At 36.2% G+C, this 15,046-nt stretch overlaps 1 protein-coding gene across 1 annotated transcript in view; it reads left to right on the top strand.

Annotated features, from left to right (window-relative positions):
• Positions 1-15,046, top strand: part of LOC113267546 (phospholipid-transporting ATPase ABCA3-like) — a 207,597-nt gene that overhangs the window by 64,632 nt on the left and 127,919 nt on the right. The window contains exons 2-5 of the mRNA XM_057314991.1: positions 784-870; positions 1,483-1,738; positions 8,410-8,540; positions 11,574-11,727. Of these exons, the coding sequence (XP_057170974.1) occupies positions 811-870; positions 1,483-1,738; positions 8,410-8,540; positions 11,574-11,727 (601 nt within the window). The 5' untranslated portion in view covers positions 784-810. The remainder of the gene's footprint in view (positions 1-783; positions 871-1,482; positions 1,739-8,409; positions 8,541-11,573; positions 11,728-15,046) is intronic.

Genomic DNA, 15,046 nt, shown 5'->3' on the forward strand with positions numbered 1-15,046 from the left:
TAGTTTGGGAAGATGAAAAAATTTCTGGGGATGAATAATGGTGATGGTTATGCAACAACCTGAATGTGATTGGCGCCACTGAACTGTACAGTTAAAAATGGTTAAAGTGGTAAATTTTATGTAATGTCTATTTTATCACCATTTTTAAAAAGAGCATAGCCTTTTAGCCACCTCTCCATAGTAGCAAATCACTCCAGGGAAATATAAGGTAAGTACTATGATTTTTCTGATTTTACAGATGATAAGTAGCTATAGGTTAATTACTTTGCTCAAAATTTTACAGCTTGTGAGAGTTAGGATTTGAACTCAAACAGCCCAACCTTAGATCCTGGGTTCTCAATTACTGTACTGTACTACTCACACCATGAGGAAAGGATCACAATTGTTTTGAATACACCTAATGCCTAGCATAGAATATGGTTCAAAGTAGATTTTAAATAGGAAATTTCAGAATTATAATTTGCAGGAATTTATCTCAGAGCCTATTAGAATAATAACTGACGTTCCAAATTTACAGTTTACATCTTTTTTGCGAACGTGGGGCTGCAACTGATTACATTTTGCATCTCTATCATCTAATATTTTCCATACATATTAGACCATTAGATGTGAATATAATGAATTAAAATAAAAAATAGAGGCAGACAAGTACTTATTTCAAGTAGTTATCTTTCAGGATTGTTGGAAAAAAGGAGTAAAACAATGAAGTAATCCTTTCACTTGACTGAATTTAACATTTTTGCCAGGTGTTGTAAATTTTTGAAATGTTTACTTCCCTCTTAGAGTTGAAATTCCATTCTTTGTGATAAAATGGATTTTTTGTGGCTCAACCAATTTGGAGTCCTCCTCTGGAAAAATTTCGTTTTAAAGGTAAGTGGAAGTGTCTATGGGAAATGGTTGTAAAGGCTAATGAGCCTGAAGGGGAGAACTTTAAATAGCTTTTTCACTTCATTTTATTTTATTATTTTTATTTATTTATTTATTTATTTATTTATTTATTTTTTAAGATTTTATTTATTTATTCAATAGAGATAGAGACAGCCAGTGAGAGAGGGAACACAAGCAGGGGGAGTGGGAGAGGAAGAAGCAGGCTCATAGCGGAAGAGCCTGATGTGGGGCTCGATCCCACAACGCCGGGATCACGCCCTGAGCCGAAGGCAGATGCTTAACCACTGTGCCACCCAGGCGCCCCTTTCACTTCATTTTAGTTTATGGGTTTGTTTGGTTTTTTTTGTCCCTTTGTTCCATGGCTTAATGTAGCAATTCTAACTCTGAAGAGTACCCATAGGATAAATCAATAGAATAGATAATGAAATGTGGAAAAGGGGTGAAAAAGACAGGCTAGAGAACCATTCGTATTGTAGAACAGACCTGAATAATATGTTTAAATTGTATACACATATATGCATAAGAGTATAGATTCACACACACATACACATATGTAGACTCTTAATTATCACAATCCTTCTGTTTCTTTTGCAGAAAAGGAAGATAATGTCTTTAATTGTGGAAATCTCCATGACATTCTTCTTCTCTCTACTGATTTTGCTTCATCGCAGAGATATAAAGAAAACGTTTCAGAATGTTACTGTTTTCAAGCCTATTCCTTTGTTGATCCCGCCTGATTTCTTCTTTAATACGAGCCGTGAATATGAATTAGCTTATGTGCCTTCTACAAGTGATGTGGTAAAAAATATTACTGAGATGGTGAAAGAGAGTTTACTTGTCAATTTTACAGGTTAGAAATTGTGATGTCTAAAATGGTTTTTGTGTTTTTCCTTTTCAACAATTCCTTGGCGATTCGGGGCCTTTTCTGGTTCCACACAAATTTAAAGGCTGTTTGTTCCAGTTCTTTGAAAAATGTCATTGGTATTTTGATCGGGATGGCATTGAAAGTGTAGATTGCTCTGGGTAGCATAGACATTTAAACTATGTTTATTCTTCTGATCCATGAGCATGGAATGTTTTTCCATCTTTTTGTATCTTCTTCAATGTCTTTCAACAGTGATCTGTAGTTTCTAGAATATAGATCCTTTACCTCTCTGGTTAAGTTAATTCTGAGATTGTCTAAACAGACCAATTAATTATGAAGAGATTGGTAGAATTCCCCGGAGAATCAGTCAGGCCCTGGACTCTTGTTTTTGGGGAGGTTTTTGATCACTGCTTCAATATCATCATAATTAATTTTTTTTCTGAACCATTGAGAATAAGTTGCATTAATGACATGTCACCTTCAACTGTATGTATGTATCTCCTAATAAGGACATTCTCCAACATAACAATTATTATACTCGAGAATTTTTAAATTGATATGATATCTAATATACAGTCAATATTTATATTTTCCTAATTGTCCTAATGAGGTTCTTTAGAGCTTATTTTCCTTTTTTGTAATTCAGGATCCAGTTGGAGATTTTTTTAAAGATTTTATTTATTTATTTATTTATTTATTTATTTATTTAGAAAGCGATATAAGTGAATGTAGTCGGGGGAGGAGCAGAGGGAAAGAGAGAATCTTAAGCAGACTCTGCTCCTCAAGCACAGAGCCTGACTCAGGGCCTGATCCCCAGGACCCTGACGTCATGACCTGAGCTGAAACCAAGAGTCAGACGCTCCCTGACTGAGCCACCCAGGCACCCCCCAGTTAGAGATTTTTAAATATTCACTGGGGTTGGCAAACTTTTCTGTAAAGGGCCAGATAGTAAATATATTAAGTTTTATGGGCTATGGGGTTTCTATCAAATATTCTTTTTTTTCTTTAAGAGCCCTTTAGAGATGTAAAAAAGATCCATAGCTCACAGGCCCATACCAAAACAGACTGCAGGGTAGATTTGACCTGCACAGGACCATAATGTGCTGACCTCTGGCTTAGAGTACTTTCTTAGACTGCTTTTGTTGTTGTTTTGTCTTTAATGACATTGATATTTTTAAAAGACTAGGCCAATTATTTTGCAGAAGCGTCTTAATTTGTGTTTGATTGTTTCCTTACATTTAGTTTCAATTTGATCATTTGTGTTGAAAATATTACATCTTTCTTATAAGATCTTCTTAGTGAATCACTTTTGGAAGCATATTACCAGTTTGTTCCTCAGTTGGTGACATCATGCTTACTCATTTTAGTAAAATGGATTTCCACCGACTTCCCATTGTCAAGGCAGTTTTCCTCTTTGTAGTTAATAAGGAATCTGTAATTCTAAGAGTGCTTTCATGACCCTAGAAGCTTCCTTTGTGCCAAGTTGCAGTTATGACTCCCCCAAATTTAACTACTATTTTAACATCTAAGACCTTAGATTAGCTTTGCCTGCTTTTCACCTTATGAAATGGAGCTATTCAATATGTTCCATTATAGCACTCTGTGTTATATACAGTATGTATTATGTAGTTTTTATGTGTGTGCTTTCACTTAGCATTATATTTGTAAAGAATCATCCAAATTGTTGTGTGAGATCATAAGTCACTAATTTCTCTGTAGTATCCCATTATGTTAATATTATACAATCTATATGTTATTGACGAACATTTGGGTAGATTCCAGAGTTGAGCTATTATGAGTAGTGCCGTTATGAACATTTTTATAAGAACCTTTTGATGAACATATATATACCTTTCTGTTTGGTGTATAGCTAGGGGTGAAATTGTTGGTTCGTGGGGGATGTAACTATTTAGATTTACAGAAACGTTTGAGAGTTTCGGTTCCATATCTTCACCAATACTTGGTATGTTCTATCTTTTGACAGGAAGTAACTGGTAAAGTAACTGTTGGAAAATACAAAATACAACATCCGTCCATTTGTGGAGTCTCTATTCTGTTCCATTGGTCTGTGTGTCTGTTTTTGTGCCAATACCATGCTGTCTTGGTAATCACAGCTTTGTAATATAGCTTGAAGTCAGGCAACGTGATGCCTCCGGCTTTTTCTTTTTCATCATTCCCTTGGTGATTTGGGGTCTTTTCTGGTTCCATACAAATTTTAGGATTTTTTGTTCCAGTTCTTTGAAAAATGCCAATGATATTTTAATAGGGATGATGACATTGAAAGTGTAAATTGCTCTGGGCCGGGTAGACATTTTAACAATGTTTATTCTTCCAATCCATGGGTATGGAACGTTTTCCCATTTTTCGTGTGTGTCTTCCTCAATTTCTTTCATAAGTATTCTGTAGTTTCTAAAGTATAGATGCTTTACTTCTTTAGTTAGATTTATTCCTAGGTATATCATGGTTTTTGTTGCTATTGTTAATTGAATTGATTCCTTAATTTCTCTTTCTACAATTACATTGTTAGCATATAGAAAAGCAACTGATTTCTGTGTATTGATTTTGTATCCTGCCACATTGCTGAATTGCTGTACGAGTTCTAGTAATTTGGGGGTGGAGTCTTTTGGGTTTTCCACATAAAGTATCATGTCTTCTGCGAAGAGAGAAAGTTTGACTTTTTCTTTGCCAGTTTGAATGCCTTTTATTTATTTTTGTTGTCTGATTGCTGAGGCTAGAACTTCTAGCACTCTGTTGAACAATAGTGGTGAGAGTGGGCATCCCTGTTGTGTACCTGATCTTAAGGGAAAAGCTCTCACCTTTTCCCCATTGATAATGATATTTGCTGTGGGCTTGGTTTTTCTGATATTGAGGGATATTCCTTCTATCCCTTTACCCTGAAGAGTTTTAATCAGGAACGAATGTTGTATTTTGTCAAATGCTTTTTCTGCATCAATTGAGAGGATCATATGGTTCTTATCTTTTTTTTTTTTTTATTGATGTGCTGTCTCATGTTGATTGATTTGTGAATGTTGAACCACCTTGCATCCCAGGCATAAAACCCACTTGGTCGTAGTGAATAATCTTTTTAATGTACTGTTGGATCCTATTAGCTAGGCTCCTGTTGAGTATTTTGGCATCCATGTTCATCAGGGATATTGGTCTGTAATTCTCCTTTTTGGTGGGGTCTTTGCCTGGTTTTGGGATCAGGGTAATGCTGGCCTCATAGAAGGAGTTTGAAAGTTTTTCTTCTGTTTCTATTATTTGGGACAGTTTCAGTAGAATAGGTATTATTTTTTCTTTAAATGTGTGGTAGAATTCCCCTGGGAAGCTGTCTGGTCCTGGACTTTTGTTTTTGGGGAGCTTTTTGATTACTGCTTCAATTTTGTTACTGATTATTGGTCTATTCGGATTGTTTATTTCTTCCCGTTTCATTCTTAGTAGTTTGTAAGTTTCCAGGAAGGCATCCATTTCTTCCTACTTGGGTTTATTCTATGAATTTTATTTGCTAATATTTTGTTAAGAAATTTTACATGCATGTTTAAGACATTAGTCTATTTTTTAAATTTTTATTTTTTTATTTGAGAGAGAAAGCGAGAGAGAGAGCATGAGCCGGGTTAGGGGCAGAGGGAGAAGCAGACTCTCCACAGAGCAGGGAACCCAATGTGGGACTCGATCCTGGGACTCCAGGATCATGACCTGAGCCAAAGGCAGATGCTTAACTGACTCAGCCACCCAGGCACCTCAAGACACTAGTCTATTTTGTGTTCTTTGTTCCATGAGTTATTGAGAGTATATTGCCTAATTTCCATAATTCTATAACTAGAATTTTTCTAGTTATATTTTTGTTATTGGATTTAGCTTAATTGCATTATGTGAGAGAACATATTCTGAATGATGTAATCATTTGATGATGATGATTTTTGATTCTAAAATCATCCCAGATTTAGCCAGTGGGGTTTTTTTTTTTTTTTTAAAGCAATGTCCTTTTGATGTATGTTTGTCAGCATTTGAGCACTTTCACTTTCTAACAGAACTACCTGTTCAGGCTGAACACCTTGTATTTTCTGTGCCCTAGAACTAGATTCAATCTATGAAGCAGTCTTAATTCCTCTTTTTTTAGGGATGGTATTAAGAAACTAAGATATGGGAAAAACAAGATGAGAGAGAGAGAGAGAGGAACAAAAACCCTCCCTTTGCTACCAATGTCCCTTCCTGAAGGTGCCAGTAGAAAGGTCACCACTTAACCCCCCACTTATAAGTGTTTCAGAATTGGCCTCCTGTTTACTTCTCCCCTCAGGGCCTGATAGGTCTCTGTAAATGTGTTCAGTGTGTCTGCCTCCCCACAATAAAACATAGGGAAAAACAAGTACTAAGTGTACTCATTACTACTGGGGTGTCTTTGCTTCTAGACTCTTCTAGTAGACAGATGTAGGATTTTTTTAAAAATCATGAGTTTATGTTGATACTTTCAATGCCAGCCCAACAATATAAGCCTCTTGTTTTCCTTCTCTCATTATATATTTGTACCTCCTTTCCCTCACAGAGCCCTAGATCCTAGCAGCATCAATGTACTCATTTGCCCTATCTTACAGAAAAGTATTTCTGAATTACTTATATTACGTACTACTACCCTAGCACACTTACAAGATTTCTTTGCAGTTGTTTTTCTTCTTAGACTATATTCAGCTAGGGGTATTTGTCAACATACTGTGCCTAAAATTTACTTGGGCTAATTCTTTTTCTTTCTTCTTGTGGTTGTTATCAGTTTAATATCTATTTAGGATTCACTTATATTCTTATTAAGTTTTAGTAATTATACCCCTCTGTGTTGATTTAACTTTATTTTTGAGTATGTAAAAGATTAACAATAAATGAAAGTCAAACTTGTATTAAAATGTATAATTAGAGAACTGGCATTGCCTCTACAATCCCTTCTAGCCTGTTCTCATCCACCCACTGTAGGTAACCAATACTGTTAGTGCCTGATTTATTCTTTTTGTGTTTCTTTTGACAAAAATAATGTTGCTACATGTATGCATGTATTTCTGGGTATGTGTGTGAGTCTGTGTATGTGTGTCTATATATTTTTTCTTTCTATTCCTTATTGTCCTTTCTTATACAAGAGCATACTATATAAACTCTTCTGTAGTTTGGTTTTTCTTTCTAGTAATATAGTGGGATGAAACTCATCTCTCTCTCTCTCTCTCTTTTTTTTTTTTTTTATTTAAAGTAGGCTCCTTGCCCAGCATGGAGCACATGCAGGGCTTGAACTCACAACCCCAAGGTCAAGACCTGAGCTGAAATCAAGAGTTAGACTCTTAATCAGCTGAGCCACCCAGATGCCCCAAAAGCTCATCTTTTAATACACCTTGATATTTACCCATTGTGTTTCCATATAAATTTTAGAATTGGCTTGTAATGTTTCATAAAAAATGTTTGGATTTTTTGGGGGAAGTATTTTATTTTATTTTTTAAATTTTATTTACCAGTTTTATTTGTATTTTATTTATGATTGACAAATAAAGACTGTATGTATATATTTTGGTTATATAATATGATGTTTTGATATACATATACCTTCATTATCACAATCAAGCTAAATAACATATCCATCAGCTCTCTTGAGATCTATTCTAGAAGATTGATATTTTATTATGTTTTGTTTTGTTTTATTTAAATCCAAGTTAGTTAACAAGTTGTTTTGATTTTTACTAGAATTATATCAACTCCATATGTCAATTTTTACAGAAATGACATCTTTACAATAAGAATCTTTGCACATGTTATATGACTTTATTTTAAAAATCTTACTTCTCTCCTTAATTATTTATGTTTTCTTGTAGAGAGGCTATTGAAGACTTCAATAACCTGTTTACATTGGAAATATTTTAATTTTTAAGAAAAAACTTTAGTCATTTAAGTTACCTGTATGTGTGTCGTTGTGTGCGTGTCATTTTGAGAGTGTGGTTTTTTTTTAATTTCATAGAGATTAATTTGTGAATAAGAAAAGTAACCACTACTTCCATTTTTTAATTTTTAATTTAAATTATACAATTGTTTTCTAGAATACAATTTATTCTACTATTATTTTTTGAAATACACTTTCTTTTTTTTTATTTTTATTTTTTATTTTTATTTATTTACTCGACAGAGATAGAGACAGCCAGCGAGAGAGGGAACACAAGCAGGGGGAGTGGGAGAGGAAGAAGCAGGCTCACAGCGGAGGAGCCTGATGTGGGGCTCGATCCCATAACGCCGGGATCACGCCCTGAGCTGAAGGCAGATGCTTAACCGCTGTGCCACCCAAGCGCCCCTGAAATACACTTTCTGCAGAGATAATTTGTCACTTATTTCCTTTCAAAAATTTTTTTAATCCCTGGATTTCAAAATACAATTAAAAAGTTCCGCTTGTCATAGTTTACCTTAATGTAGTTATTGTAATGATTAAATATTGTTTATAATGTGTTCCAACTTTTATAAAACACAAGAATTTTTGTGTATCGCAGATATCCATTAGGTCATCTGTACTGTCAATGTTTGAGTAATAATGTTTTAAAATGTGTTACAACAAGGATTATGTTATTCGTGTACAGATAGGGATAATCATTAGACGTGTTCCATTTATGTGATGACTTAGTGAGATTTTCTCTCTGCAGTTCGAGGCTTTTCTTCAGAAGCAGAGTTTGAGAAGTACGTCGAGTATGAAAGGAAGCCTAAGGTTCAGGTGCTGGCTGCGATCGTATTTGATCATGACTTCAAACACAGCGATGACAGTTTGCCACTTCAGGTAAGAAATTTTTGTCTAAAGACTTTATAATTATATGTTAGATTTTAGAGATTTAATGAGATACAGGTAACCTCCCCATTTTATAAATGGGAAAGATTGTAAGTTGCCCAAGATCCTAACTACTAGTATATAACAGTACAGGGATTTGAATCCTGTGCCAACTTTGTTTGCTTGTTTGTTTGTTTTTAAAGATTTTATTTATTTATTTGTCAGAAAGAGAGCACATAAAGCAGAGGGAGTGGCAGGCAGAGGGAGAGGCAGGCTTCCACTGAGCAGGGAGCACAATGCAGGACTCAATCCCAGCACCGTGGGATCGTGACCTGAGCCGAAGGTAGACGCTTAACCAACTGAGCCACCCAGGCGTCCCCGTGCCAACTTATTTTAATACCTGTGCTTTTAACCATTACATTATACTAATGTATAACATGAGGAGAAAACTTTTATCTGCTGCCTTATGGTCTTATATTCAGAAAATAGAGTAACAGGAGCTTTAGTAAGGATATTCACTTTATTAATCTCCCTGACCAAGCAGATGTTTCCAGTCTTGCAAATGGTGCTTAAGAAAATAACAATGTAGCTGGGTAAAAAAGATGGCTGGCAATGTCTATTCCCTGCTTAAATTCCTTCTGGAATTTCAGGTAGTGCATATCTGTAATATATTTAAACTTTTTAATGAGCTAATTTTAAGTGTAATTGCCATTCTAACTTTGTATCTGAAGTGACTTTTATAACAAAGCTATTATATGAAAGTTACAAGCAAAAACAAAAACAAAAACACTTCACTAATATCTGGACCTCTTTTAAGCTGAGGTAGCTCCCTTTGCTAGGACTGTGAACTCCAGGAGTTCTTACACCCTCTTGATAGAACTTTCCACCTGCTGCTTGTTTTTGCTTTGGTAAATGCCTCCTTTTTTGTACTTTGTATCATGTTTTAATGTATTTGTTTTATGTCTCCAAAGAGGAAATTGCTTTAACTTTCAGAATTCTTGATTATCACTGTTGGCATGAAGGGAAGCTTCTATAACCCCACCGGTAACTCATTTGGAGGTCCTTGAAGTGTTAGTTTGGCCTTTAAAATAAAGGCATATACATATATAGCAGTAGAGATTCCAACATGAAAGACTTCTTTCTTTTGAGTGAACTACCTGATTTCTCTTCTAAATCTCTAGTATCAGCTTTTAGAGTTTTCCAGGTTGCGTCAGAATTAGGACAGACCCCAAGGAAGACTCTGATAACATCCCTCAAGGAGAGAAAATGGATAGTGTTTGAACTTTGGTGACTTGGTGTGTCTCTTTACCACATGGTAGAGATGAGCCACCCAGGGTTGAGGGAAATGATCAAACTATAGTATTTATGCGTAGAGCCTAATCCTGTTCCGGATACAAGTGTTTGCTAATGGAAGGAAGGAAGGAGAAAGAAAAATCACCAGCAGGATGGTAGGTAGCCTTTCTTTCTATTCCTTCCTCTCCTCACTTTCCCCAGCTGAACCTACTTTACAGTAAGTACTGCTTCAAAAGTATATGCTGATGGTGATACAGGTTCATTGGTATGTATAGAGCCTCTGACTCAAATTTCAAATAACTTTGGTGCAGTACAAGCTTCGTTTTTGTTGACAGTTCGCTGTGTCTAGCATTTAGAATGGATACCTGACAAGATTTTCCCCAGCTTATTTCCCCTGGTGCCTGTTCTTTTTTCCCACAATTTATGAAACAGAATGTCTTATGTTTTCTGAGTTCATGACCTCCTGTACCCTCCCTGTCCCCAGAACCAACTCTTTGGTAACTTAGCTGATTTTCCTGGGTGAGACCTCTCTTTATCGTAGGTAACACCATGATGCACTAAGAACATAGGAAAGATCATGTCTCTGTGCTGTGTGAAACACTCCAGGGGTTCTCCATGAGCTACAGAAGGTCCTTTGTGTGGAGTACAGGGTCATCAGTGACCTGTTTTCTGAATAGCCCTCCAGCCTCGTGTTGCCTCTTCTTTCTTTGAACTTCATGCTCTAGCAATGTTGAACCCCTAGTAGTTGTTTGTATGTATTGTGTGATCTCTTGCTTCTCTGCCTTTGATCACATTATCCTCTCTCCTTTTGATGTTCTGCCTGTCCGCCTTTGTCTGGGATAACTCTTACTATTAATGTGTGTAAAATTATTGCTGTAACTACCTATCCAAAGTCTCCCCGTCTCTCTTCTCTGCTCCCTGAGCACGTGGTCAGTTCCTTGAGGTCAAGAACTGTGTATTAATAATATTCAAGCATGCTGTAGCTACTTACAGTGTTGCTTTTGAATTACTGAATTGTATGAATGTTTGCCTAGACTTGGTGTACTTGCCTGTTCCTTCTCACACGGACTTCTCTGTTCGGCCTCTACTGACCTTTGGCAACTGTAGCCTCTTGCCTTGTCAGGCTACTCAGATCTACTCTTACTTACCCCGAGGTTGGGTCAGCTCTCTAGATGTATCGTTTACTTTTCATGTAATATTTAAAATATGCAGCGTTCTACTTTTAAATTTTATTTAAAATATGCAGCATTCTACATTTAAATTTTATTTAAAATATGCAGCATTCTACATTTAAATTTTATTATCCCTATATCTGGGCTTTTTCCTTTTCTGTTAGTTACTTTTTGAAGAGGGAGATAATCTTTACCATAATTGGCTAACATAATAGGAAAGAAAATTAATAGAACTGTTTGAGGTCTCACGGAGTTAGGCAAGCCAGTTGTGGGTGTAGAAAAATACATTTGTAATGATCAAGGTACCATTGTTGGCATCTTTGTAATTCAGAGGCAAAATGCCTGAAGATGAAAGAGCAGAGATATAAATTTAATTGATTTCAAACTTTGACTGTGATTATGGCACCTGAGGCTTGCTGCTTGTCTCTTGTGTCAGTGATACTGCCACTTCTAATCATTTAGAATCCTGAATTGCTCAGACAAATTTTAGCTTTGTATTTTCTTTTCCTTTCACTGCTCATACATGCTTTTTAGTGCTCATTGGTCTAACATGTTTTTTGCTTTCTATTGTTTATTCTAGGTAAAATATCATCTGCGTTTGGGTGCAGGTACTGATAAATCTTCAAATTTGCTAAGCTCCTTAAAAGATACTGGATGGAATACACATCTTCTCTTTCCAGAGTTACCTTCTGTAGAACCCAGGAACCCATTTGATGATGATGGAGGAGATCCTGGTGAGCAGGCCTCCAGCGTCCTTACATTAATATTTTGGTTGCAAGCTAGCAACGTGTGTGAATCATTTTTTTCAATGAGAGAAAAAGTTTATTCATTGTGGCAGTGCATTTTTAAAATTGAGTTTTTTATTGTAAAAGCAAGCATATAGAGCATTTTTGAACTTTATCAGTGTGTATCCTTGCATTTATATCGTCTTAGTTAGTAAAAGTTGGCTCTGCTGACTTAATAGACTCATCTCTATAAACTAACATTGCCTGCATATTTATGGTTCTAAATTATTATTATTTTTTAATATAAATTTTGGTTAGTTAACAGAGAGTGCGATGTTGGTTTCTGGAGTAGAATTCATTGATTCATCACTTACATACAATACCCAGTGCTCATCACAGCAAGTGCCTTCTTTAATCCCCATTACCCATCTAGCTCATCCCCCATCCACCTCCCTCCATTTGTTCTCTATCCTTAAGAGTCTTGTATGGCTTGTTTCCCTCTCTTTTTTCTTTTCCTCCTTCCCATATGTTTGTCTGTTCCTAAATTCCACATGAGTGAGATCATATGGTATTTATCTTTCTCTGACTGACTTACTTCACTTAGCATTATATACACTAGCTCCATCCACATCACTGCAAATAGCAAGATTTCATTCTTTTTGATGGCTGAGTAATATTCCATTATATATGTATACCACATCTTCTTCATCCATTCATCAGTCAGTGGATATTTGGGCTTTTTCCATAGTTTGGCTATTGTTGATAATGTTGCTATAAACATCTGGGTGCATGTTCTCCTTCAGATCTGTTTTTTTGTGTCCTTTTGGTAAATACCTACTAGTGCAATTGCTGGATCATAGGGTAGTTCTATTTTTAACTTTTTGAGGAACCTCTGAACTCTTCTCGAGAGTGGCCACACCAGTTTGCATTCCCACCAACAGTGCAAGAGTGTTCCTCTTTCTCTGCATCCTCGCCAACAGCTGTTGTTTCTTGCATTATTAATTTTAGCCCTCCTGAGGGTGTGAGGTGGTATCTCATTGAGGTTTTCATTTGTATTTCCCTGAGTGATGTTAAGCATCTTTTCATGTGTCTCTTAGCCATATGGATGTCTTCTTTGGAAAAGTGTCCATTCATGTCTTCTGCCCATTTCCTAACTGGATTATTTGTTTTTTTGGGGTGTTGAATTTGGTAAGTTCTTTATAGATTTTGGATACTAACCCTTTATCAGATATGTCATTTGCAAATATCTTCTCCCGTTCCATAGGCTGTCTTTTAGTTTTAGTTGATTGTTTGCTTAACCTGTGCAAAAGCTTTTTGTCCTGATGAAGTCCCAATAGTTCAGTTTTTATTTTGTTTCCCTTCCTCCAGCGACATGTCTAATAAGAAGTTGCTACGGCTGAGGTCAAAGAGGTTTCTGCCCATGTTCTCCTCTAGGATTTTGATGGTTTCCTTTCTCACATTGAAGTCTTTCATCCATTTTGAATATATTTTTGTGTATTGTGTAATAAAGTGGTCCCGTTTCATTCTTCTGCATGTTGCTGTCCAGTTTTCCCAACCCCATTTATTGAAGAGACTGTCTTTTTCCCCCTGGATATTCTTTCCTGCTTTGTTGAAGATTAGTTGACCATATAGTTGTGGGTCCATTTCTGGCTTCTCTATTCTGTTCCATTGATCTATATGTCTGTTTTTGTGCCAGTATCATACTGTCTTTTTTTTTTTTTTTGAAGATTTTATTTATTTATTTATTCAACAGAGATAGAGACAGCCAGTGAGAGAGGGAATACAAGCAGGGGGAGTGGGAGAGGAAGAAGCAGGCTCACAGCAGAGGAGCCTGATGTGGGGCTCGATCCCACAACGCTGGGATCACGCCCTGAGCCGAAGGCAGACGCTTAACCGCTGTGCCACCCAGGTGCCCCCAGTATCATACTGTCTTGATGGCTATAGCTTTGTGATACAGCTTGAAATCCAGAATCCTCATACCTCCAGTTTTGTTTTTCTTTTTCACAATTTTTTGACTATTCGGGGTCTTTTGTGGTTCCACACAAATTATAGGATTGTTTGTTCTAGGTTTGTGAAAAATGCTGGTGGCATTTTGATAGGGATTGCATTAAATGTATAGATTGCTTTAGGTAATACAGACATTTTAACAATACGTGTTCTTCCAATCCATGAGCATGGAATGCTTTTCCATTTCTTTGTGTCCTCTTCAGTTTCTGTCATAAGTGTCCTGCAGTTTTCAGAGTACAGATATTTTACTTCTTTAGTTAGATTCATTCCTAGGTATCTTACTGTTTTTGGTGCAATTGCAAATGGGATCAATTCCTTGATTTCTTTTTCTGCTGCTTTGTTGTTGGCATAGAGAAATGCAAAAGATTTCTTCACTTTGATTTTATATCCTGCAACTTTGCTGAATTCATGTAAGAGTTCTAGTAATTTTTTGGTGGAGTCTTTTGGGTTTTCTACATAGAGTATTGTGTTGTCTGTAAATAGTGAAAGTTTGACTTCTTCCTTGCCAATTTGGATGCCTTTTATTTATTTTTGTTGTCTAATCAGACAAACTAAGACTTCCAGTACTATGTTAAATAACAGTGGTGAGAGCAGACATCCTTGTCTTGTTCCTGACTGTAGGGGAAAGGCTCTCAGTATTTCCCCATTGAGGATGATATTAGCTGTTGGCCTTTATGACGCTGAGGTACGTTCCATCTATCCCTACTTTGTTGAGGGTTTTTATCAAGAAAGGATGCTGTATTTTGACAAATGCTTTTTCTTCATCTATTGGCAGGATCATATGGTTCCTCTCCTCTCTTTAATTAATATGGTGTATCACGCTGATTGATTTGCAGATGTTGAACCACCCTTGCAGCCCAGGAATAAATCCCTCTTGATCATGGTGAATAATTCATTAAATGTTGAAATTCCGTTGAAAACTGTTGAATTCAATTTGCTAATATTTTATTGCATCCATGTTCATCAGGGATATTGGCCTATAATTCTCCTTTTTAGTGGGATCTTTGGTTTTGGAATCAAGGTAATGCTGGCCTCATAGAATGAATTTGGAAGTTTTCCTTCCATTTCTACTTTTTGAAACAGTTTGAGGAGAATAGATATTAACTCTTCTTTCAGTGTCTGATAGAATTCCCCTGGGAATCTATCTGGCCCTGGACTTTTGTTTGTTGGGAAATTTTAAATTACTGATTCAGTTTCTTTGCTGGTAATGGGTCTGTTCAGATTTTCTATTTCTCCCTGTTTCAGTTTTGGTCATTTGTATGTTGCTAGAAATTTGTCCATTTCTTCCTGGATGCTCAGTTTGTTGGCATATAATTTTTCA

Source organism: Ursus arctos, unplaced genomic scaffold (genome assembly GCF_023065955.2).
Source record: "Ursus arctos isolate Adak ecotype North America unplaced genomic scaffold, UrsArc2.0 scaffold_2, whole genome shotgun sequence".
NCBI lineage: Eukaryota > Metazoa > Chordata > Mammalia > Carnivora > Ursidae > Ursus > Ursus arctos.